The sequence below is a fragment of the Anabrus simplex genome, chromosome 4, assembly GCF_040414725.1.
Source record: "Anabrus simplex isolate iqAnaSimp1 chromosome 4, ASM4041472v1, whole genome shotgun sequence".
Classification (NCBI taxonomy): domain Eukaryota; kingdom Metazoa; phylum Arthropoda; class Insecta; order Orthoptera; family Tettigoniidae; genus Anabrus; species Anabrus simplex.
This window is the reverse complement of record NC_090268.1, coordinates 245,349,168-245,376,585: the sequence shown is the minus strand read 5'-3', so window position 1 is coordinate 245,376,585 and position 27,418 is coordinate 245,349,168. Positions and strand designations below refer to the sequence as shown.

At 38.6% G+C, this 27,418-nt stretch overlaps 1 protein-coding gene across 3 annotated transcripts in view; it reads left to right on the top strand.

The window, feature by feature from the left end:
* LOC136871849 (uncharacterized) overlaps positions 1–27,418 on the top strand; it is a 171,283-nt gene that overhangs the window by 22,813 nt on the left and 121,052 nt on the right. For all 3 annotated transcript variants that reach the window (XM_068227226.1, XM_067145479.2, XM_067145478.2), the window contains exon 2: positions 21,771–21,905. In XM_068227226.1, coding sequence (XP_068083327.1) covers positions 21,791–21,905 — 115 coding nt within the window. In that variant the 5' untranslated portion in view covers positions 21,771–21,790. The remainder of the gene's footprint in view (positions 1–21,770; positions 21,906–27,418) is intronic.

Below are 27,418 nucleotides of genomic sequence, written 5' to 3'. Positions count from 1 at the left end.
GAAAATCTTTCACTCATGAAGTCAACCTTGTTCACGCATGTTAATGAAAAATAAAATTAAATAGACTCTATTTATCAACAGTCCTTAGTTTGAATGTTCGCAGAGTTGAAAAAGGCTCAGTTCAAATACACAGTCTATCATCTACAAGAATATTTACACAGTTTCAGACAATCATCTACACACAGAAATTGCAAGTTAGGTGACGTAGTCACGAAGTATAAGTTATTTCTGTACTCAATCCGTTGTTAATGTTTGCCACTTGAGAAATTCCAAGTTTTTTTTTTTTTTTTTGCTAGGGGCTTTACGTCGCACCGACACAGATAGGTCTTATGGCGACGATGGGATAGGAAAGGCCTAGGAGTTGGAAGGAAGCGGCCGTGGCCTTTAAATTAGGAGTTTAATGCACAGTTATGTCAGTGAGAATTCTCGAAATATTTCAGTCACTTGGTAAGGAGCAAATGCTGTTCAAAATCCTGTCACTGTTCACAATGTTAACTTTGAATTATGAGCTCTTGGAAAAAATAATCCCGAGTCTTAGACATTCATTCAGAATAAACAGTCACTTGGAAAATATTAGAGTTTGACGAAGCTCAATTTATATCGCTCTAAGTTGGAGCAGAATTTTATCATTCACAAGTCAAAGAAAATTTTATAAGTCCGCACTCGACACTACGAAGTTAAAGTCCGGAATTTGACGAAGAATTATCACTTAGCATAATATCGCGATCCCCACGAGCCAACAGACCGGGTTCAACCGTGGTACAGAAGACACTGTGTTCTACTTTGAGAAATGGTCCTCCTTATATACTCAAATCTTGAAGATAACAGCAATTACATTACATTGAATATCTCCCTTGGTTTATGTTGGATTCACATCAAACTTGGTAGAATTTGAGATTAAAAAATCGGGCAACACAATGACGTTATTCCCATAATCTAATTATTCTTCTGAGAAAAGTTATTAAGTGTAGAACATTTCGAATGTTCTCTGGCTGATGCAATTCTCTCAGCTACGAGGAGGGGTAGCTGTGACGTCACTCGCTCCACGTCACATATGAACTGCATGCTGTTGCTTGCTATTGAGCCAGCACGCAGCTTGGAATTCAAGTTCGAAGTGCGAGGACTTTAACTCAGACCAGCGTTCCTGGTACAGTACACGGATATATTTACAATTATTTACAAATTAAATGCACATAACCTCAATCACTGTATCACAAACAAAGCACTTTACTCCGAGAACATCAACAAGCCGCCATTTTAACAATTGCCTATCACAGCACCTGGAGGTTGTAACTGAAAAACACAGTTGAAACAGTTGACTTACCGACTACCTACATCGGCATGTCAGCCTAACCACAACACATGTTCACCACTGAAACTCTGACGCAAGTGCGATAACGGGTATAACTTGAAAACAAAAATCTCTCACCCATGGGTAACTAATGCAGATATCGAGCTCGAATAGTTGTTGTTGTTGTTGTTGTTGTTGTTATTATTATTATTATTATTATTATTATTATTATTATTATTATTATTATTACATCATGTGTACATACAGTATGATCGCGTTGTTTTTTGAGGTTGTCATGAAACCGGCACTGTATATAGACACTTATATCAGTTCAGTTAATGCAAATACCTGTAAATTAATATTATAATTTATTCTTACCTGTATATATAAATTGTAGTCCATAATTGTGAAACACACTGTAACTTCCAGAATGATATAGACACTGTAACGTTAGAGAATATCCCGTACATTATAAACTGTGCATTACACGCTCTAGAATTTTGTAATGTAACTTTCTAGAAGTCTGGCCAGGCACATATACAAGGAGACGATCTTGACGGTGGGTCAGTTACTGGAGTTATTGGTTGACGAGTTATGGTGTAGGCAGACGTGCCAACTCTCCCGATATAAGTGGGAGTTTCCCAATTTGTCATTGATCTCACCGATCTCCCGATCGCCAGGACCGCTCTCCCGATTTTCAGAGCAGTTTCAGTAATTTTCATATTATTTTGAACTATAATCATTATAAAATATCAAAGCATCTTATTAACAGTGCTGATGGTAGTACTTATTGTTACCGTGGTTGGTGGATCAGCAGAGGTGAAAGAAGGTGCTGGGGTGAATGGGTTTAACTACTTTGTCAAGAAAGAATTTAAACAGAAATGGAAGGTTATATTCTTTGAACAGCAACAAGTTAACAAATCCTCACTTCGTGAGATAACAATTACAAAGCAAATTAAAAACAAGATTCAGAAAAAAAAAATTCAGATTTTAAATCCTTAATACCTTTCGGCTTCAAGCCCTTAGTTTTACAATTTTTGAGTGGTAGCTCAAAACCCAAATTTCGTTTCAAGAGCAGAAATACCCTTATACGCCGAGCCTTTGCTCCTCATTATAATATCGGGCCTCCCAGAGGCATGTTTACAATACATAAAAGAGCTGACCCGCTCTCAAGTTTTCGAGCCTGTTAAAGGCCATACCAGGCTATACCATTAATTGCTCTCAAGGCACAACTTACAAAATGAAACGGGGGTATTTTGTACAAAACCTACTGGGTCTTAGCAGAAAAAGAACAGGTTAAGTAAATGGCCCGACATACAAAAGGAATTGAGGCGTGAATTTGCACTCCTACATGAAATTTCTTAAAACCTAAAAGGCACTAGGCCAATGAAACAGGGGCTATTCCCAAACTACGGAGGTGACCTGTATAAGAAAGAAATCTGAACATTATGGAAGAAAAGAAATTCAGTTACCAAAACGTAGTCACCTCAAACCAAAATGAAGGGGAGCTCGAGAGGGTAAATCACTCTCTATCCCCGAATTACAGTCACAGATTTACTTAAGTTTTTACATAAGCTGGTAGAAATTTACATATTTATAGAGATGGGTTATATGGTGAAGGTTTCGGACCTTTCCCGTGGGTTAAACTGCTGAGCTAGCAAGAAATAAAGATGTTAAATGGCCATTACCTTATTGAAGACCCGCTCCCAGATGAAAGAGGCGCTTCCCGCCTCCTGCGTCACGTCCACACTTAGTTAGATGTTGATGAAGTCACCGAGAGACAAGAAAATCAGCAGTATATAAACCCTCGGGGAATGTTCGAGACCTTTCATGAATAATCAAGCCACACCCTCTTACTTTATTGGTCAATCTTGAAAGCACACTCAAAATCGAAGAAGAAAGACACGATTGGTCAAAAATTAATTACGGAATTCTGGATTGGCTAAGTTCAAAACCGGTGGAAAGAAAAGATTAATATTGCCAACCCACAAATGAAAGAACGAAATTTAGTAAAAAAAAAAAACAAAAAACTCATGAGTACAAAATTTCTTCAAGAAAGTTCCTTCACTTCGCACCAGGGTGCATGATCATAGTTTTTAGACAGTGATATCTACGAGAGAATGTCCAAACTTCTTGATAAATAGTAAACAAAAACACGTCGAATTTCACACAGTGACATCTTCAGAGGAAAGGTTTAAGTAGGTCCAGTTTTAAGTCCAATGTTTCTCCTGTAGAGGAGTACTTCAAGGCGGAAAATTTAAATGTGCGGCGTAGAGGTGTACCACCCGGTACACTTATTATTATAATTGATCATATACAGTCCTATCAACACACTAAATTTTATTTCAAAATCGGTTTTCAGACTCTAAGGTCCATCATCTGTGTTAAAATTACTTTAAAACATTTGATTTCACATGTGTGTGTTGTCACAATGAGTTAAAATAAGTTTTAAACAGTTAAAATGGAGCCCTGTTGAGATCAGCATAGGAAGGTCTAGCTTATTCTCACGCTCAGGCTGTTGATCTAGTATTAGACAAACATCCAGCTTTAAGTACAGAGCACGCTGGAAGCATATGATAATACGCCACCTCAAGGTTGTGAACAATATGGTGCTTGTGACTGTTTCATTTAAAATATTTTTTGAAATTATGTCTAATAGTTTTATGTTGAAAGATGAGAAGTCACATGTCCCTAAAGTTCAGGTATTCACGTATAAATAATGAAATACATATATATAGGCCAAATAGAGTTTTTAATGTATTGAATTATAATGAATTAGTACATGTTCTACCATGAGTGATGTGTTGTAGTACGTCCCGATTTGCTGCCAGATTTCTCCTGATTATTTTACTTTGGAAAGTTGGCATGTCTGATGGTGATACTTGTAATTGCATGACATGTGCAGTAACCACAGCCTCCATATTGAAGTGACATGCTTGACGCAGTCATCTGTTTTCAACTGTGTTTCAAAGTTGTATCCTCCATATTGAAGTGCTGGCAGTTGTTATTTAAAATGTCGGCTTTGTTGATATTCTCGAAGTGAAGTGTTTTGATACTATGATTAAGGTTATGTGTGTGTTAATTTGTGAATATTTGTAAATAAAATTAATTGTACCAATTAACAGCATCTCGTGTGCTTCTTTGTGGATACATTAACTCCTACTAAACAATAACTCATCTCTACCATCAAGATCACCTCTTTATATAGGTGCCTGGCCAGACTTCTAGAAAGATACGTTACAAAAATACCTTCTCGTAAATTCTCGAGTGCCTAACAACATGGTTATAATGTACAGAATATTCTACCACCATCTCATCTGATCTAGAGCCATTCTGGATGTTACAGTGTGTTTCATAATTCTGTAGCGGATTACACATGATATACAGATATAATAATGATGATGATAATAATAATAATAATAATAATTCAAGCTCGATACTTGCATTAGTTACCCATGAGTGAGAGAATATTGTTTTCAAGTTATCAGTTTATCACACTTGCGTCAGCGTGTCCAATAACGGACCAGCTATAATGGTACTATTTATTTCAGGTAACAACAGTGAAACAATGATTGTTAAGTCTGTTTCCATATTTTAATATGTGAGGATGAAATTTTTGTTGGTGTGCAAGTATTGCATGTTTTGTGGGTTTGGAAAAATTTGACAACATGTGTGCATTTATAATTTTTGTGATATTTCATTCATATGTGTATTATTTGTATCTGGTGTGAATCCATGATGTGTTATATGTTTGTTTATCCCCGCGGGAAGCTGTTCATAGTGTATTCACGAAAGCTAAGAAAGAGACGATAGGTGTCACAAGACGGATGCACAGTAGATCGGCATAGTTGTGACGTCACTGGACTCTCACATTACACTACGCATTGATTTGCGCGTTTATGTCAGTCTGTATACTCTTTGGTATCAGTGTTTTATACTAAGCAGTGAAGTTCGGTACATTGCTGTTCGTCTGCGATCTGCGCATTGTTTCTCTAATTATTTAATTACTTTTGAAGTTTGCGAATGTTTTGAAAGTCGTCAACTCGTGCGTATCGTTTCTGAGTAAAGTGTATTTCAGTGTATATGTTGTGCTTGTGCTGTTAAAATGCCGGCTGTTCGGTCGCAGGCTGTACAAACCATCCTAACAACGCAAAGAAGCAGTAAGTTGTCCTTTATAGTTCCCAGAAGACTCATGCTGCAAAAACAGTTGGTTGATTTTTGTAAAATAAAATATAAAATACGTTTTTAAACTCTAAAATTGCATGTATATGCTCCGAACATTTTCTGCTCTCTGATTTTGAAAAAGATTTACAATATGAACTGTTAGGAACTTGTTGAAAAAAGGAACAGTTCCTTCCCAATACATTCCCACTCAGAGAGAAATAGATGTCCATAGGTGTACCCGATGCATTTACTGGACGTATTACAAAATGGCGCCTACGGAAGATAGAGGCCAGCCAAGGCAAAGAAATGTGTAGTAGGATATCGATACTTATATGTCAGAAGGCCATGACTAACTTAAACCTACCACTATGAAGGCGGTGTACAATGGTGTAGAATCGATAGAATTGTTTTTAAAAAATAAGAAGGGTCAATCGGATTATTATAAAAACTGATTTAAAAAATTGACCTCGTAAGGATAAGACTTCCTGAACATCGCTCTAAAAAAATAAGCAAGATTTGCAGTATCTAACGTCAATTTTAAGCTCAGAGGTCGGTAATATTGAAGAAAACGAAGAGATAAACGTTGAAATACAGTAAAGAAGAAATAAAATCCAGAAATTTCGAAAAGGTCGTCAAAATACTTAGACGCAAAATCGTTCGGAAACAAGAAGTTGATTGAGTCGCGAGAGCTTGAAATTGAGCTATATTAAGTGGAAATAATAGCAACGATAGCCTAAATAAAGAGGCAATCATTATAAAAATATATATATACTTCGCAGAACCATGGTGAATTCACATTTTCCAGTATCGATGGATATTGTCTACTGTGTTCCTGAACAGATAATGGCTTGCTAAATCGGCATAGACCAACCTGGAGGGAGATGTCATCCTGGCAGTTAAAACCACCCGACCCGTGTGGAGGAGGTCACTCTACCCGAGATACCAGTGATGGAGAACCTGCCCAGTTCTCAATCCAAGGCCTGTGACCAGACCGAAGAGCAACTAAGGCCCGAGATATTGAATGGCGAGCTAAGTAATAGTATTAAGTAGTATGATTTCTTATGTAGAGTACTACCAGTATATGCAATAGATCTGAATAGCCTAAACGTGAGATAATTAAGTGTGCAGTGAATACAAGAAAGTGCAGTGTGAAATATTTAAGACGATATCTCGTGACAGATTGGTAACGTATTTACTATATCATCTCATCCAAGGAAGTAAGAATACGATTTAAAAGTGTGACGTAGTGCAACATATGTTTCATAGAATCCCGGTTAGTTAGAAAGATCCATGAATGATGTAATACTAGTCAAACCCAGTTTACGTTACAGAGGGACGCATGTTTGAATTGGTTAAGTTAAATTACCATACTCTTTGCTGTGTTATTATATTGAAAAAAAAAAAAGATACTGAATTTGGGATTATATGTTAAATTGTATGACAAAATGCGTTTTGAGGAACGAATTCTGCGCTATTGGAGTGATACGTATCGTTGTGTTTAATTAATATTGGAGGTTAAACGCGATAATTATAGATGTTAAATGAATTAAATATGGGTTGAAACGAAGGTTAGTAATGAAATAATGAAGTATATATGATACTTTAAATGTATTATTGCGCCTATATATATATAATGTGCGATATATTAGCACAAGTAAAGCGACTACGGAATATAAGTATGCCCCAGGGAGGAACTATAGCAAGGTATGGACAATAAAATTACGCATATTTTAATGAAGTGTGAAAGTGGTTTGACTATTATAACAACCGGTGATGGGTATATGAATGCATGACTGTGTCGTATTCTGAATGAATGTTAATGGCGTGGAAGATCAAACTAGGATGTAACTAGTATGGTAATGTAGTGTTGAAATATCTTAATGTAGGCACTTGCACATCCATATATGAAAAAAATGCTTATTGGCTACGTGCATATTGAACTGGAATACGTTACATAAGAAATTATATAGCTAGAGTAGGGAAATTATTTGAGATTTACGTAGGATATCATCGATGCTTTATTAATCTGAAATATTATTAGAGCGAATATTTAGCTAGGAGCCATACTTAAGTGGCAATTGGACTGAGAAGCTTAGTGCGTCATTCAATATTTCATTTTCTTCACTGTAGTCTGCACCAACGAACTCAGATAATTTTCAATGTAACTTAGGTCACTGATATTAGTATTCAGAACACTATTATTCATATTCAGTTCATTTCCACGATAATTTGAACAATGTAATGATTGTATTTTTGATGAGGGTGTATAATTAACACCATGGGTGATGGAATAATTTTCTGATATACCGAATTTTGACCGTGATCAGAAGACTATGATATACTGTATACTTAAATGACCAGATGTAAATTTTAATAGGAAGATGAAACAAAGCAACAATTCATTTCAGGAATACGCGACCCAGAATGTTAAGATATGAAAACTTAGTTTAGGAATAAGCCAGCGCTGACTTAGAATATTTGATTTAGGAATTAGAATATTTATTTATTAGGTTGACAATTGGAAGATCATGAGCAATATTTGACATTAACCATTTCTTTCGCAAGTCTTGATAATTTAATAAATGTGTTTCTTGATTGATTTTTTATAGAATGGAATGAGTTTTCATTTGTAATGGTAGTCTGTAGTTATACTTAGTGAGTAAGGTTCTCGTTATGCAGATGTGTTTGTCGAAAGGTTGACTGAAGTTTGCGTACGCGAAATCCACTACTGAGCGTTGAATTACGTAATGTTGGACCGCATATGGTGTCATTATTTTCTCTTTGAACGCACGTTAAACCAAAACATAGAAAAATTAACCATTTTTCTGGAGGCATGAATACCCTGATATATGTAACTGACTAGTTGGGAAAAATACTGGGGTCACCCTGACCCGTAGGGTGCATAGGATACGTAATTTAAATTCTTTCAAGTAACTGGGAGCTGTAAATACTAAAATTTCTGGTCTATTGGAACCCTTAATAAAGGTATTTAAACATGTTAGCAAATGGTTTCACTGTTCTTGCTTTCAAAGCAGGTCTGTAATATTTACAAAAGCACCCAAGCAAAATAATAAAACAACTAGTTTTATGCAATATCTTAGTGGTTTTTGTGTGAAAATGTTATATTACAATGTAAACGTATTTGTGATAAGGAAGATAAGCGGGGCGCTCGGCACACTGAATTGCAGTAACTTACAGCACCTGACAGACTGGAGTCCACTGACGTCACATGCTCCTGGCTGGCTGCGCGTGTCATCTACCGTCTCTGTTTTAGTTACCGTGTACTCACTGGTCCATTTAGGTTGTTATGAAAGGTTATTCTTCTCTGTAGGATTTTTCCCCAAGACATTTGGGTAAGTAAGGCTAGGATTACACCATGGTGTCGTACATGGATATGGAATAAAGAGTATTCATTTCAAATCTGAAGTATCTTAAATAGTTCACAGCTGTAATAATGTTTGTGTAATTTAATTCAAACCCAATCATTAAATGTGTGTGTCAGCGCATATCTTTCCTCAAGATGAACTCTATCAAAAAATTGAAATTCAGTGTTATATATTGCGCCATTCCGAGTTCACGTCTCCTAGCGTTCAAGAAAAATCCACGGTTAGGGTCGGTGAGCATCTCAGGGTTTGTAGCAAATCATATGTTACCAAAAAAAAAAAAATTTTTAACTTGAATTCAGAGCGGATTATCCAAAGTAACGCTTCCATTCATGCCAGATAAATTCGATGGACGTTTCTATCAAAAGTCAATTGCAGTTTTGGCAAAAATATATTTGCATTGCCATAATCTTAATTTACGTACTATACTAAAATCTATAAATAATAATCTTACTATCATTTATTCAAAAAGTTAAATTTGATGGATAAATTAAATATTTGCTTGAGGTTCAAAATTGTTCTTGAAATTATAATATTTTTAAAAAGTATTTGTTCAATAACATTTTTTTATCATAGAAATTGTCATAATATTCATTTTAAAAAAATAGTTAACTTGGTTTATCCTCAGTGTATCACTTTAAAATGAAATAATTCACATCATATAAGTCTTCGTAGATTGTAACTTGTTAAACAAAATTAATCTTTCATAACACAGAATTGTCTCTTACATATTCAAGAACTAGCCTCCTGATGTTGAGGTATTAAGTTATTAAGAAATTAAAATATTAAAAAACAAAATATTTTGATATTAAAATTGAAATATCATGACGTTGTGAACAAAATGTTTTGATATTAAGAACGATTGCTTTGATCTGTCTTCATAAATTAGACATACACAGAATAAGATCAGTTTCAATCATATGTAGCATCCACTGGCTACATACCATATAATCTTTTCTAAGTTAATATAATCATCAATATATATACACATTCAATATCTATTCTGGAAATAAATGAGATTGCTCTAAATAGACATGGTAGCTTCATTGTCAGATTGCAATTATAGTTTATCATTTCATAAAATTCAATCATTCTAGTGTAGGTTAATAAGGAATACCATGGATGAAAATTCTAAGTCCTCATTAGTCATAGAATTCTATTAAGAAGACATTACAATTGTATATTCCACTCCAAGAACCTACTATGCTGGCGTAGCAGGGGGAGAGGTGATACTCCCACGTGGCGCGTTCCAGGTGGCGGATAGGGGGGTCCTAACCGGCTTGCTGGCGGACTTGAGGGAAATAAAATACCTCTTGCGGACCGCGGACCAAACACACTACCCCGTGCGGGTAGGGGACGCACATGTAGAATACACCCACGGTATCCCCTGCCTGTCATAAGAGGCAACTAAAAGGGGCGACCAAGGGATGATTGAATTAGAACCATGAAACTACTTTTGATTCGTACCATCATGCGGGGAACACCATGGGTTGCCTGTACTTGCGAGTAGTACCACTAAATTAGGTACGAAATAGGTTTGTGATTCGTAGCAGTAAAGAGGCTGGCCTGGGGGTTTCCAGTACCCGTGCGTCGTACCCATGTGAGCAACACCGCGGGTCTGGGCGTAGCCTGTGTGTTGTACCGCTATATGAGCGACACCGTCGGTCTGCATTGCCTGTGATTGGTGCCTACTATGTGAGGAACACCATGGGAATACCGGCGCCCGTGATTAGTACACCTAGGTGAGGAGCCTCATCGGTTTGCGTTGGCTATGAGTGGCGCCATTGTGTGAGAAATACCATAGGTCTGCGTTCCCTGTACGAAGTACAATACTTGTGAGTAGTACCATCTTGTGTGGAACACCGTGAGTCTTCGCTACTTTTGATTAATACCCCAACATGACAAATACCATGGCTCTACTTTACTCGCGACATGTACCATTCTGTGGGGCCTCAGACGTAGATTTTGCACCCCTTTAGACATCAAGCATCATTGTGCTTTATAAGTGGTCCCTTGGTCAGTAATACTATTATTTACGATCTTTTTTTGAGTCTGATTCACTGTTTTTGTTTGTTTTTTGTTGGGTTCATTCCATCCATTCACTCTTCATGACTTTTTATTTTATTTTGGTCAGTGGATGAATTTGTACTTTTTGTTATTTCATTTTGTACCATTAGGGGCCGATGACCTCGATGTTAGGCCCCTTTAAACAAGCATCATCATCATCATCATCATCATGTATATTCCACTAACAACCTGTTATATTAGCTACAATCAGCTTAAACCACAAAAATATGTATTTATCATTGAAATTGCCATATGATTGATGATCACGGGTTATTGGATTTATTTTTGATAACAAATACCTATCATTAGCTCATAAGTTCAATACCAAGTTGCCATTTGCCATGTGATATGGATTATTTACACTGACTTAGCAAATGTCATGGGATAGTTACCTAATAGCGTGTGGGGGCTCCTCTGGCCCTGCGAACTGCAGTGAGTCCCTGGTAGTCCTCTGGACGCAGCTGACACCAAATCGTCTGCAGAGCGGCCGCCAATGCTGGTCTGTTAGTGGGTGCAGGATCCATGGCATGAAGCCTGTGTTCCAGGACATCCCAGATATGCTCGATAAGGTTCATATCGGGGCTCCTGGGTGGCCATGGCAGTCGTTGGACCTCCGCTGCATGTTTCTGGAACCATTTCTGGGTGATGTGGGAGCGATGTGGTGGCGTGTTATCTTGAAACACCGCAGAACCGTCTGGGCACTGGAAGCCCAAAAATGGGTGGAGATGGTCTCCAAGTAGCTCAACATACCGTGTACCCTTCAAAGTCTCTTCCAGAACAACTAGGGGCCCATTCCATACCAGTAAAATGCACCTTAGACCATAACAGAGACACCAGCACCCTGGACCACACCTTTGAGGCAGGCGGGATACATCGCTTCATGTGGTCTGTGCCATACACGGTGCCTCCCATCGGCACGGTGTTGAAATTGTGATTCGTCCGACCATATCATGTTAACGCCATCGTTCCAGTGTCCATCCCGGGTGACTGGCGACAAATGCACGTTGTTGTGCCCGATGACGTTGGGTGTCTAGCACGGCCTGTGTTGAATTGAGCCGTGATTTGTTGCACGGTTGCCCGTCTGTCACTATTGACAATCAGTCTCGGATGTCGCCAGTCACCGTCATCGAGGGTGGCTGACGGCCGGTCGTTCGTCTGTTGTGGACGTGACACCCGCGTTCAACCATTCACGATACACCCTGGACACGGTTGATCGTGTGAAGCCGAATTCCTGCACCACTTCCGAAATCGCACTTCCCATCCGTCGGGCACCGACCACCATACCCCGTTTAAATGGTGTCAGCTCACGACGACGTTCCATGTTACACCTGTTACATGCACAGCCACTGCTCACAAGGTCTCCTATTCAACTGCCGCTGGCACAGGGGGCGTGTGGTGCGCAAACACCACACCTGCACTTCAGTGCTCCGCTATCCCATGACATTTGCTCAGTTAGGCCCGGTTTCTTCAACTCTATGTTAAATTCTGCTTAACAAATGTTATCTAACAATTGTTATTAATTTAACAGTTCGTTTAAAAGTTCCCTGTTTCACGAACACATTTCCAACATTTGTTACGAAACAATTGTTAAAGACAAATTAACACATTTCTGTAAGATTTCTGAACGCGTTTGGCAGTGAGCGTCTTTTGTTTCTTTACATATAGCGCTCCTAGTGGCGTGTTGAAATAGTATTTTGTCACACAGACACATGGTTGACATTATTATAGGTTATGGTTAGCGGAGACCGCTAAGAAGTAAACATGTCAAGTAAGAGGCAACAACAGCGTTAATATGATGAATGCGAGACAAATATTGTTATAGTTTTAATTTAAAATTATGCGAGTGTGCAAAAAAAAAAAAAAAAAAAAGAAATAACGGACTGTTATATCACAACATTCGATATAGCCTATTCTTCTAGGAGTGCAATTTAAGGTTCCTACATCACCGGGAAAATGTGATAATTGATATGTTTTGAATGATTTTCGGGCATTCTTTTATTGCGGGGAAAATAATGTAGTACCTTGTTAATGCTGCAATGGCAGCAAGAATTCTTTGTAGAATTCTGCACACTCTTTTCTTGCCCTCGTGAACATAGTCGCCTACAATTAGGCCTTTTTTTCTTAAAAAAAATACTATTTGTTCGGGACGTCGACCTACGAAGATCTTATGCCCCTACAATTAGGCCTACATGGAAAGTGTCTCGAGGTCAGATGTCGTTACAAACCTCCGCTTCGGGCGAAGTGGAGGTGATATTAGAGGCGAACAAATTTTACTTAAACACGTCAGGTCCGCAACCTAATAACTTCTGAAAAATTGATGAAACCCCGATTCCAATGCAAGGCGTATATATTTAGGAGTTGTGGCATAGTGGTCATCGTACTTGTCTGCGAGCGTCGTAGACGTGAGTTCGAGTCTCGTTTCAGGGAACGTTATTTAAAAATGGGAACAAAAATATTACGCAAACTGCAGTACATGTACACTTTGTTTTCTACCTGAAATTAATATAGGTCTAAACGTTCTCACAGTTACTGCTGGATCTCTTCTTAATCTGTTTATCCTCCAGGGTCGGTTTTTCCCTCGAACTCAGCGAGGGATCCCACCTCTACCGCCTCAAGGGCAGTGTCCTGCAGCTTCAGACTTTGGGTCGGGGGATACAATTGGGGAGAATGATCAGTACCCCCCCAGGTGGACTCACCTGCTAGGCTGAACAGGGGCCTTGTGGAGGGATGGGAAGATTGGAAGGGATAGACAAGGAAGAGGGAAGGAAGCGGCCGTGGCCTTAAGTTAGGTACCATCCCGGCATTTGCCTGGAGGAGAAGTGGGAACCCACGGAAAACCACTTCGAGGATGGCTGAGGTGGGAATCGAACCCTCCTCTACTCAGTTGACCTCCCGAGGCTGAGTGGACCCCGTTCCAGCCCTCATACCACTTTTCAAATTTCGTGGCAGAGCCAGGAATCGAACCCGGACCTCCGGGGGTACTAACCACTACACCACAGAGACGGACTATATTAATTTGAGGTAGGAAATAAAGTTCCACTGCAATTTGATCATTACTTTTATTCGCATTTTTATCTTCACATTCCCTGAAATAATTAATTAAATTTGTATTTAAAAAAAAAAGTAATCTAACGCGGGACTCAAACTCTCATCGTCGTGGTTCGTAGACAAGTACGATGACCACTCAGCCACTGTTACACTTGACTAGTGTGCAACTTTTCAAGTATATACGCGGTGCTTTACAATCGGAAATTCGTATTTTTTTTCGGAAATTATAACGTTGCGGACCTAACAAGTTCAAGTTAAATGCGTTCGCATTTTAGTGTTCTATCCCCTCCACGTGGTCCGAAGCGGATCCTGCCTCATGACATTTGTCCTCATTTATTTCGAAACCGAAACTGTACGGTATTGACCCAAACCCTTCTACACAAGTTACTGTTGAGTATCCCTCAGCAGGTACATTAAGCTAGTTGAAATCGATTGGACGCAGGGTCTGACCCATCCTTGTAAAATCTATAAGCAACTACTGCACTGGAGAGATTGGTAAGTAGCAATCTGTTGGAAACTCTAACCTATATCGTCTAGTAGGTACCTTGTTCATTATGGCTTCGGTAATTAGAAATCTTTCTTCTGACAACTCTAAAAGGTCGTTATTTCTTAGTATGGGTCGTCCTTTGCCTTCTTCAGTTTATAAATAGTCCTCATACAGCAGTAAAGCTTCAAACTTACGTCTTCTACATGTCTCCATTTTGAAATTTTAGCAACTGTTAAGAGGTTTAACACAGGGGTGCTGCTAGGTTAATTTAACACAAGATTTAACAATTGTTAGAGTTAACAATTCTTGATGAGACGACCATTTTGTTAAATTGTGTGTTAAGTCTCCTTAACAGCAGTGTTAACACTTAACATTCGTTGAAGAAACCGGGCCTTAGTGTATTTTGTAAACATCAATATTACCACTCAATCTACCATTGATCCTCATCTGCGTTACTTAACTACTCTTTATTCATTCATATATGAAAATCCTTCCTCATATCTCTTCGCATTTATCATAATTCATCGATTCTTTCCTTCATATAACATTATTCCATCATTTCACACTTCCACATATTTCTTTTTATATGTTTATACCGCACCATATGTCAGTATTTCTTATTTAATTCAACGTAACGCACAATTCAATTCACTTCTCCAAAACCAAACCCCATGGCACTACAGCCCTTGAAGGGCCTTGGCCTACCAAGTGAACGCTGCTCAGCCCGAAGGCGTGCAGATTGCAAGGTGTCGTGTGGTCAGCACGACAAGTACTCTCGGCTGTTATTGTTGGCTTTCTAGACCGGGGTTGCTATCTCACCGTCAGATAGCTTCGCAATTCTAATCACATAGGCTGAGTGGACCTCGAACCAGCCCTCAGATCCAGGTAAAATTCCCTGACCTGGCCGGGAATCGAACCCGGGGCCTCCGAGTAAGAGGCAGGCACGCTACCCCTACACCACGGGACTGGTAAACGAGAGAGTAGGTCACTTAAATGACACGTATATTTTTCAATATTCAGTAGACAATCTCTAACACCACTTTTTCTTCGTTCATTTTAGACATCCTATATTATCATGCAGCCCAATACCAACAGCTCACAATCAATCCAGTCAAATTACTTGAATTACCGGATGTTCTCTCCTAATCAAAGCCACATAAACAATAGTCCATAAGAGACAATACATCACTAAGACGGCAGACTCAAATTTTATATCAACATACATCTGTTAAGTGGTGCAAGCAAATTTTAGCCCCATTTTACTTAATTGTGATAATATTATTCAATTACCAATTTTAACTATATATTTTTATTACAGACTCTGATCTAAGCATTTGATTGATATGTGCACATTTGACTAGCACAAACAAACAAAAACAAAATAATTATGTAATCTTTCTTACCAAATGGTGACATAAAACACCATTAGCATTAGAGCATAAGACTATGCATATGAACTTCAAGTTAAACAACATCCAGTGCAACATTGTTATTAGAAGGTAAGACTGTGCAAGTGAACCTCAAGCAAAAATTTTAGACATGAAATTCACTATCTTTTATTTTTACATTTTACTATTAGGATTTAGTAGTGCATATAAATCTGAGGTAGAGTAATGTTCAAAATTGATGTATCTGCTATTTTGACAATTGAGGTTACTAATATGTTCAGCAGCTGAAGATAATCCCCAGCGGGATCAAAACTAGCCTTGCAATTGTAATGTATTTTTAAATTTAAATATACACTTATAGCTGTTGAACTATCAATACAGACATGAAACTAGTAACACATAATAATAGTAGTGGAGAGTTGGTGTGGAATGTCATAAGTAGATGAATAAGCTTGAGTGGAGCATTTAAAAGTAGGGAAGATTATAGTATGAAGTTGGAATTCAAGAGGACATATTGGGGCAAATATTAAATCATAGGACGAGGAGTAACGCATCGGAGTAAATTATCAAGGGAAATGTTGGATAAATTTCCAAGTTCGTTGAAAATGTTTAAGAAAAAACTTTGGTAAACAATTGATAGGGAATCTGCCACCTGATTGATTGATTGATTTTTTTCTGAGAACTGTTTGTTATTTGTTTTCAATTATTGCAGTATCATCAGCAAAACCCAGAAATGTCAATGAGGTTAACCCATCGCCCATAGTGTATCCATATTCATTAACTGGCTGATGTACCCGTGCTTCGCTACAGAATTCTACATTGTATACAGAATTCTAGGTTAGGTAGAGTACATGTTGTTTTTTTGCTATTTGCTTTACGTCGCACTGACACAGATAGGTCTTCTGGCGACGATGGGATAGGAAAGGCCTAGGAGTTAGAAGGAAGCGGCCATGGCCTTAATTATGGTACAGCCCCGGCATTTGCCTGGTGTGAAAATGGGAAACCACGGAAAACCATCTTCAAGGCTGCCAACAGTGGGACGGTACATGTTGTGAGCAAGACTGTATTAAATTGCATAGCTCTTAATGTTACCCTGGAAACGCAACGGAGAAATCACTAAACGTCCTTTCTCATATGAAGACTGTGTTAGGGAATTTTCATTGTAATGGTAGGCCCGGTTGCCTACCATTGTCACAATCAGGTTGGGGAATTTCATTATAATGGCAGACACTCACTCTCCGCCTGCCTTTTTAATCCTCAGAAAGACTGTCTTAGTGGTTTTCCCAACTGAAATTAACATAGGTCATTACAATGACGTCAGTAGGAATGGCGCTAGTAAAAGCAATGATTTCACATTAAATATTTGATCAAATGAAAAGCCACACATTTTCTCACTTTTAACTTTTAACGCTGCCGATCTAACAGTCCAAAGTTCCAGAGCTGGAATGACCAAGCCACAGACAGCCGTGATCCGTGAACACTCTTAGCCTTTTTTTGGAAGGGAGGGTCGAATAGTGGAGAGTCCCAGGGCAAAAACTATGCCCTTTTACTAATCTGTTCACTAGGAGTACCCGACGAGTCGGAAAATCTCAATTCACCACACTGGCGGCAGAAAAATCTGTCTGAATTGGAGGCAATTTTTTCCTCCAAGCCAGAGGAGAAACCCACTCTTCACTGCTAATTTTGAATAAAATGAATGTAGAATTTAATAAAAGTGAAGAGGAAGAAGCTCTTTTTAAGAAACGGCTATTTTCAGGGTTGAATTTGGAGTTATTTAGTGAATTGTGGTGCTATAATTTGGAATATGACTAAATTGTAATTATAGACCAGATCATACTACTGCTGCTACTGCTACTGCTGCTGCTGCTGCTGCTACTACTACTAAGTAATCCTCTGCCTTAAGAGTGCACACTGTTCATTCAAAACAGCGAGTCAGAGTAGGGATCATATAGCTGGAATACTATGATGAACCAGTGAGTTACGTACCAGCAGTACGGTATCCGAAAATGCATGAACCAGAGGAATGACATGCTAAAGAGGAAAGTTTTCTAACTCCCCAGCTATTTCCCGCCAATATTCAGTCAGGCTGTTATACTTGGTACACAGCAGTAATCCCATCCATCGGAGTTGAGCGGCAGCATAAGAGACAAAGAACATCACAAACAATGGTCAGTGTTATGCGCTTTCGATATTGTAGGCCTTCACATTTAGTTTTCTTCCGACTCTGAAATACCACTCTTTTCATAGTTGGTACGGCAAAATTGAATAAAACATAAAATGGTCGAAAATTGTATTCTCTATAACTTTTGTAATGTAGGCCTTGTACTTTTTGATAGGACCAGTAACATAGGTATTTAAAAATTCAATTTTAAGCGCCTTCTCCTAAACTACAATTTTATACAGGGCGAATAAAATTGTTTATAACTTAGACTGTAGTTTCTTATTCCCGACTCTATATACCGACTTTCATTAAATTTTGTTAACCCATTTTCTCGTGGCTCGGCGTTGATATGGACTTGGCAACAAAAATACAAATTCAAGAATATCTGTGTTATCAAAGCCGGTACGGTAACAGTGTATGACATAAATTATTGGAAAATTAATTCTGTATAACTTTAGCTATGTAGTATTCATCAATAGGACCACTAATAATATAAATATTTGAGAATTCAATGTTAGGCCTTCCTCTAAACTACCATTTCACTCAGCGTGAGTAAAATGATTTACAGCCTAGATTGTAGTGGCTAATCCCTCGACACCACATACTGATTTTCATTAAATTCTCTTCAGCCGTTTTCTCGTGATGCGTGTACATACATACATACATACATACATACATACATACATACATACATACATACAGACAGACAGAAATTATGGAAAAGTAAAGTGCATTTTCTTGTTACTATGGACATGACCGATACAGAAATACCATTCTTTTCAAATTCTGAACATTGTAAAGACAAAACTCTTATATATATATATATATATAGTTTTCACTCAGTTCTCTAAATACGTGTTCAGTAGTAATATTTGTGAGGTAGGTGACAACGGGGACACTTGCATTACTCCATGACGCAAAATGATAGGTTTAGTCCTTCACATATTGACGTGGAAACAGGTGGGATTATTTTCTTGGAGACTGCAAATTATTCTTAATTCAGCAGGGCATTCGGAAGAACTAAGAGTACGTCTAGTTGTACCAGACGAGTTGGCCGTACGGTTAGGGTTGCGCAGCTGCGAGCTTTCATCCAGGAGATAGTGGGTTCAAATCCCACTGCCGGCAGCCCTGAAGATGGTTTTCCATGGCTTTCCATTTTCACACCAGGCAAATACTGGGGTTGTACCTTAATTAAGGCTATGGCTACTTCCTTCCCAGTCCTAGGCCTTTCCTATCCCATTGTTGCCGTAAGACCTATCTGTGTTGGTGCGGCATAAAGCAAATTGTAAAAAATATATATATATATCTGTCAGATGTAAGTAATCAACATTGTTGTTAAAGGAGGAGGAAAATCAGGGTTACGTTGTGCTTTCAAAGTTTAGCGTGTTGAAGGATGGATCTCAGTAAGGCATTGTTGATAAGACAACCTAATGATGTAGTGAAACCTCTCTGATGCTCACTAAACTAGGCAACAATCCTCAACCGGGCCTCAAAACCTCTCTTAATAATACATTGTAATACGGAACATATAGGTCTCCAATCTGACAGCTCATCTCCTCCTTTGAACAGGAAAACTGTACGAGCCTGATGCAAAAACGTGGGAATGAACCCGGTATTTAACATTTTTGTAGCAAATTTTGCAATTACAATAGATACCAGGTTGCCCTTGCTTGTTTGGGCTGTAACTCTGTGAGTATCGGTTGCTGTGTGAACTGCTATTTCATTTGCCGTATAAGTTCCCCCCTCCTTGCTTATTCTTGTCTCATAAGATTTGTTGGATGCCATCTGCTGCACTTCATTCATGCAGTCTGGATACTCCTGTATGGAATTATTGGAATTGGAAAAGGTAGAAGAGAAATGGTCATGAATATTTTGAACACTTAAATAGCAAGAAGGCATTTGTTGGTTGAGAACTTTCATTATAGCTATTCTCCTTTGATTGTACTAGAGAAACTTCATTTCTTCTGACACAGGTGTAGAATAGATTGGAAGTGGAAAGTGTTTGTAGAAGATTTTATTTGTAAATCTTTATAAGTAGTACTTTCTGTATGATCTGGAGCGTTGTGTTAGAATATTTAATTCGTATTCCATTCAGCTACCTAACCTGTACAGTGTAAAAAATATTTTTCTACATTACATTTCTATATTAACTGGAACAGTCCAGAAAGTTTGTGATGCGAACCTTTTGAACAGGGTGTGTTGGCCTTTGTTAGTTATGCATTGTAGAAATATGTTCTTACTATTCTGGAAATGGAAGATTTGCAATCGTATGTGTTCGAGAAAGTTATTTAAAGATTGCTACCACAGAAAGTTGTGATTGGTCAATCCGAGCAAGCTCCTGTGTTCTGATTGGCTACTCCAAGGCCAGACTTCCCTTTAAAAAGGGGCTAGGCAACATTTTGTGGTCGGTCTTAAGTCTTTGAGCCGTCTTGGTCTTGGCCTGCTGAGCCTGCTGAAGTTTAGACGTCGTCAGCGTATCTTCGCTACCAGAATAGGCTGCTAAGCGCTGTTGTTTTTTTTTCTCCGGTTTTAAGCTCCGTTTAGTTTTCGTTGGTGTATTACACAGGAGGTTGCCCTAATCGCCACTATTATGTTGCTCAGATGTTTGAAAGATTAGTTTAACTTGATTCTAAATTGTAAAGGCATTATGTGTTTCCTCTTACCTTCGAGATTGTATTGCCAACTTGGTTTTATACCGTATTTGCGTGACTCTTTGAACTTATAGGAAGCTCTTGTCAAGGAATATCTAACTTGTGTGTCTAAGAACATGTAATCTGTATTTTACAAACTGTATCGGTATTTGCCGCATTACTGAAAATGTTCGTAATTTATTCTATAAGATATGTTTGGTAAATAATATTTTTGAAAATCCAAGATCATGTTAATTTTCCCGAAAATCGCAACCTAGACATCTCCATGCCTCTGGTAGGTTCCCAGCACCGTCCCACGTTCCTTGTTTGTTATCGTCAAGTTGCCCTCACTGATATTTACTTCTCCTGTTTTTCACCGCAGTTCATTACATGGTCATGGTGTGTATAGTGTTTAGATACCTTGTAATTTGGTTTGCTTTCCTCCCTTTTTACTGTCTTTGTGTAACCCCTGAAGTACTGGTTACATCTTTACTGTATTTATTGAATCTCTTCTCCCTGTCCCTTTTGGTTGCATATTCTGAGTTAGATTGATTTTTATAAGATCTTTGAATTAGATCATCACGTTTAACCTTCCTGGATTCAAAGTATTGTGTGGCAGGGTGTTTTGGACGTAGGAGAAGGCTTTTGATTTGACAAGAATTCAGAAAATCCATTTGCGAGGCCTTCTTTGTACTGGTGCATGGGACAGTGTCCATTCATTAGGTCTACTTCTTGCAGTTCTGTATCTTGTGTCTGGTATCTGGTCACATTCTAGATTTCTGGTGTTTGATTGCAGAGCGTGGTTGCTAGCAGGCTGTCAGGAAGCACAGTCGCTTCCCTCCCTCTCCTAGCTCTTTCATATCCCATCATCACCGTAAGACACACCGTGTCAGTGTGATGTAAAGCAAATTGTAAAAATAATAATAATAATAATAATAATAATAATAATAATAATAATAATAATAATAATAATAATAATAATATTGGTAATGCTTATATTTGCATTTTGGATAGATGCCAATATTAAAAACCCTTTTTTATGATCACTATGTAACTCTGAACATGACCAAAGTTGACAGAAAAATTTATTACTTTCCTTGCCTGAAAATGTTCAATGTGTTCTAGTCTGATTACATTCTTCTACTTTTCAGATTATTTTTCTGCACCGAAAATGTCCATGCAGCTTCAGGGATCAGTTTTACGAGGTGGCAGGCAGTCACTGCTGTGTGTGAGAAGTTCATCTCTGTGTATTATGTTGTATAGCACCATAAAAGGAAAAACTCAAGGTACTAATTGAAAAAAGAATGTAATTTTTATTACTTGTTGAATCATTGTTTACCTTACTGATAATAAAGAGTTTTTAATTGGCCTCCATTGTAGAATTATAGTTGTCCATTATTTTGTATAGGAAATAATATTCACAAGCAAATTAAATAAACGATAGTACTATTAAGTTTTTGAATTACTAGGGTAGTTCAGTAGGTGATGAAAATCATATTTTTTTCTTTTGTATGAAATGTTGGAGTCATAGTAACATAATACAGGGAGTATAATTTAAGACTTCATACCGGAGTACCAAGGCATAGGAGCGCAGAGAAACGGTGACAGCAAGCACAGTGCCCATAATGGCAAGCGGACAGAGTCGTGTCAAAGAAGCGGCATGATTACGCATATAGAAACCAAACAAAACTAAACTCACCAGCGTATTGGGCTCGATAGCTGCAGTCGCTTAAGTGCGGCCAGTATCCAGTATTCGGGAGATAGTAGGTTCGAACCCCACTGTCGGCAGCACTGAAAATGGTTTTCCGTGGTTTCCCATTTTCACACCAGGCAAATGCTGGGGCTGTACCTTAATTAACCCCTCAGCGCCGACCTCTATACGTGGTAGACCCCCTTTTCTTCCGTAGCCGCCGACCTCTATATGTGGTATAGACCCATACATGGTTTCGCACTTACGGCTATAGCGCGAAGAGTTTTGGTGTTATGGATATGCAAATTGTTTTGTTTCCAAGAAGACATTTTCGGGTTTATCAGTGTTCTAAATAAGAATTGAGAATCGTTAAAGTGTAGTTGCTTTTGCAAGGATAAGTATTTGTCAATTATGTCTGAGCACCAATCCCTGCTTTTTTAATAGTCCGTTTGCTTCATTCTTTCCCACAGAATAAAATAAAGAAATGGTGATTTGAGAAGTTTGTCTTTTCGTGTGATGTTCTTTGCTCTAATTTTGTATTAAGTGTAGTTTATTTATTATATTTGTCTTTATTTCTCAGCTTGTAGTCTTTTCGTAACTATCCACGAGTGCTCTGTGTAGGCATCAGTTAGTGCTGCTTTCTGTCATACGACACGAGAAGCAGTTGTGCATGGTATATATCTCGTTTGAAAGACGATGCATCGACCTTTTAATCTGAAATATGTTTCGAGTTGGTTTGATTCGTCATAAATGTTATTCCCCTCATTCAGTTTCGTCCTGCCTCTTTCGGTCCCGCTGCAGCTTCATCAGCTTGTGTGACGCACCGCGCTCAATGGCTAGCTCCTGCTGAGAGTAACGTGCTTGAAATATTGTATAATTCAAATGAAAGTTTAGTCGGAAGTAGTAGTGGCAGTATTACCAGTAGTGATAATGAAATAGATGATGTGGCTGTGGCCGATGCAGTGGTAAATGATGAGAGTGACGATGAGGAGGAACCAGTACTTGGAAATTTCGTGTAGGAGACTATAGATACGCATACAGGTCAAAGGGAAGTTTTCAACAGTGAATTCTGATTCCTGAATTCTCTAATAATATTTAGACAAGTCACAGGGACTAACATTGAGCAGTTATCTTATCAGTTTCAGTTGATGGAAGGTTTGTTTACATAGTACAAAATACGCTTCTCGGGCGGGAAACGAAATATTCAAGGCCGGCGCGCATCAGATAATACAGTTCCAAGGTTACAGGAAATATGCTTTATCCGGAAATTAGCACCCAAGAGTGAGAAATCCAAACCTCAGAGACGTATCGCGTGTTCAAAACACAGTGAAAAGACGACTTCGGTGTACTGCTGCCAGGAGTGTGCCTTGGGTCTCTGTCTCGAAGAGTGCTTCGAACTCTATCACACGGAACTAAATTACAAAGGAAATGTGAAATAATTATGTAATTATCTTCATGTACATAGTTCTACCATAAGGAATTCCAAATTTCGTGAATATCGGGCTACTCTTATACTAGTAGTAACACTTTAAGTGAATCAATGTATTTTAGTCGCGCGTAGTTGAAATCTCATCCGGCCGCGGGGTAGGAAGCTCTTTAAACGGCTGCGACGCTGAGGGGTTAAGGCCATGGCCGCTTCCTTCCCACTCCTAGCCCTTTCCTGTCCCATCGTCGCCGTAAGACCTATCTGTAAATGGAAATTCTAAATTCCCATGGAGGGAATTAGATATTTTTCCACCAATAGAGCATATAAAAAATCAGATGTATGGCTTTTCCGGCGTTTGCTCTATTAACCAGCATTTCGTCTTAGGTCTGACACTAGACTCATCAGAGTGGGACGTGTCAGACCCTACCCTCTGATGCTGGGGTGTATGCAGGTGAACTTATTAGAAGCCTATTTATGAGGCACAGTCTGATAACTGCATACAGGAGATAAAACTCCACAATGGAATTAATGGCCGCCTAGCAATTCCAAATGGAGATTCTAAATTCCCATGGAGAGAATTAGATATTTTTCCACCAATAGACCATATAAAAAATTAGATGTATGGCTTTTCAGGCGTTTGCTCTATTAACCAGCATTTCGTCTTAGGTCTGACACTAGACTCGTCAGAGTGGGATGTGTCAGACCCTACCCTCTGATGCTGGGGTGTATGCAGGTGAACTTATCAGAAGCCTATTTATGAGGCACAGTCTGATAACTGCATACGGGAGATAAAACTCCACAATGGAATTAATGCCCGCCTAGCAATTCCAAATGGAAATTCTAAATTCCCATGGAGGGAATTAGATATTTTTCCACCAATAGAGCATATCAAAAATTAGATGTATGGCTTTTCAGGCGTTTGCTCTATTAACCAGCATTTTGTCTTAGGTCTGACACTGGACTCGTCAGAGTGGGATGTGTCAGACCCTACCCTCTGATGCTGGGGTATATGCAGGTGAACTTACCAGAAGCCTAAATGTTAAGCATATCAAAGCGATCCAGATAGCACATTTTTTAAGTAATGATCTAGTACCTTATTCTTATATAAATGAAACTTTGCGTCATTTTTGAGATTGTATTATTTACTATGGAGATAGGACTTTTTCCCCTGTTGAAGTTTATTTTTTGTAAAATTATTGAAATTAAAAGTTTTGAAATTTTTTTACAGGCAAACCAGAATTTCAATCATACAAGTAATGCACACGTTTATGGATAATGTATTAAGGAACATTCATGTGAATTTTCAAGGTAATAGCATCATATCTGTAATGCGTATGACATTTTATACATCTGAAAATGTGAAACTGAGAAAATAGAATTTTTCTAAAGTCATGCATATTTTTTAATATTTTCAGTTGACTTACTCATTAGAACTGTCCTGCAGCATAAGTCACACTCTCCATCTTCCGTTTTTCAGCCTCTTTCTTCATTTTTGTGACCTTCGCCTTCCGTCGAGTTGATATTTTCTTCTCAGGGGATGATCGCTGTATTCATACTTTCTGCGAGCATCAGCTTAAGGACTGAGTTTTCTGTCACATGAGAGACTGAAGTTCTTTTGATCTGACTTCAAGCCTATTGTTGCACTGCACCCCTTATTGAACTCTGCCACAGCACTGCATACACCAATTTCAAGTCTCTTTCTTGATACAAAATTTCCTTTGGACACTTTCTTCAGATGCTGGAATGTAGTCTTACGTTCTGATTCTGCGTGGCACCACAGACACATTGGGATAGTTCTTCATCAGAGGCCAGCCTCTGATACATAGGCATAATCTTACACACTAATGACTCAGAAAGTTCGACCAACATTTTATCATGACTCTGAGTTACCATACCTTCTGCTATGCTTTTGTTATAGAAGCACCAATCATCTAAGCCTTGGGGGCATTTCTTATGTTGGGGCTTACTGTTGGTGGATATGTAATAGTAGAGTGTGGTAGAGATAGCATTTTTCATGTTTGCAACATTAAGTGTGATTTGTACAATATAATTCATATAATAGCTGGTAAGCTTGGTAATTGTAGCGTTAGTAGTAAGACTACTGGAACGGCCACCTAACTGCACACCCTTCACTTTCCAAGTTTGTAGTATCTGTCTCAAACCTTTTCCCATTCTCTTAGCAATGTAGTTTACACACTCCTCCTTCAGTACTGTGTTGGTGCCATACACCACATTTCAAAATTATGTGATGAAAAACGCATAAATGCGTGTGCAGGGTAATGTTAAGTGAGAATCAAAGAGGAAGGGGCGTTTAAATGGCTGTGCAGCAGGCATTTCAATGTCCCGCTGTGCCTTTAAAAATGGCGGAACGTGGAAAATTATATCGCTAATTTATCTGCAATGGTCAGGGGTAGAGCATTATGTGAAAATCGAAAAATATAAATATTTGATAAAATATGTCTTTTGCTTTATGTCGCACCGACACAGATAGGTCTTATGGCGACGATGGGAGAGGAAAGGCCTAGGAGTTGGAAGGAAGCAGCTGTGGCCTTAAGGTACAGCCCCAGCATTTGCCTGGTGTGAAAATGCGAAACCACGGAAAACCATCTTCAGGGCTGCCGATCATGGGGCTCGAACCCACGATCTCCTGGATGCAAGCTCACAGCCGCGCGCCTCTACGCGCATGGCTAACTCGCCCGGTAAAATGTCTTAAAACTCAGTCCCAGTGTCCTTTAAGTTCAAGGTTAGACCTATGTTTTCGTATGTCTCCACCTTTTCTCGACAAGGTCTGCTGCATTTCTCCATGTTGTTGGCCATAAGGACAGTGTAGCCAGCATATCTGATGTTCTTAATCATCACTTCATTCACTGTAATGCTATGAACTGTATCATACAGAGCCTCTTTGAAGCAGATCTCTGAGTACAGCTTGAACAGTAGGGGGGACAGAATACAATCCTGCCTCACACCTTGTTTGTTTATGAGTCTGTGTCCCTCTCGAATACGGGCCTTCTGTTTCCAATATAGGTTCTTAATTATGCAGCTATCTTTGTCATCTTTACCTGCCTGCTTCAGTATGATCATAATTTTCTCATGCTGAACTTGGGTGAATGCCTTATCGAAATGAATGAAGCACATGAATACCAGACAACTGACCTCTCTGCATCTCTGAACAAGGACCTGAAAAACAAGGCATCTTGAGTTCCAAGGCCTTTACGAAATCCACATTACATGTGACCAGTGTGAGATGAGACATATAAATTTTCCAGTCTGTCAAACACACAAAATTTCAATATAAATTATAACACTATAAACATACCTGTAAAAAATACATACTATTATACAAAGAATGACATGTTTCCTTCTACAAGAACATTCTCAGATTCTATCAAATCACTTAAATCATGCGTATGTATGTACACTGTTGTTTACATTGTGTAAACTTGGCAATGATATAGAGTTAGGTGATAATGAAAAAGTATTAACAAATAATGATGATTTTATAAGTACTCAACTGTCCCTGTATTCTTCTTATTCTTGTTTTATGACTGCATAGGATCACTTTAGTCAGTCCATTGTTCAGGTCTCTTTGAAGGGATTGTTTGGGCTTTGCAGTCCTCCTAGTACTTCTTCAGTTGCTCCGATCTTCGTGCCCTTTCCCCGGTTGAAAATGTGCGTGTTGTGGG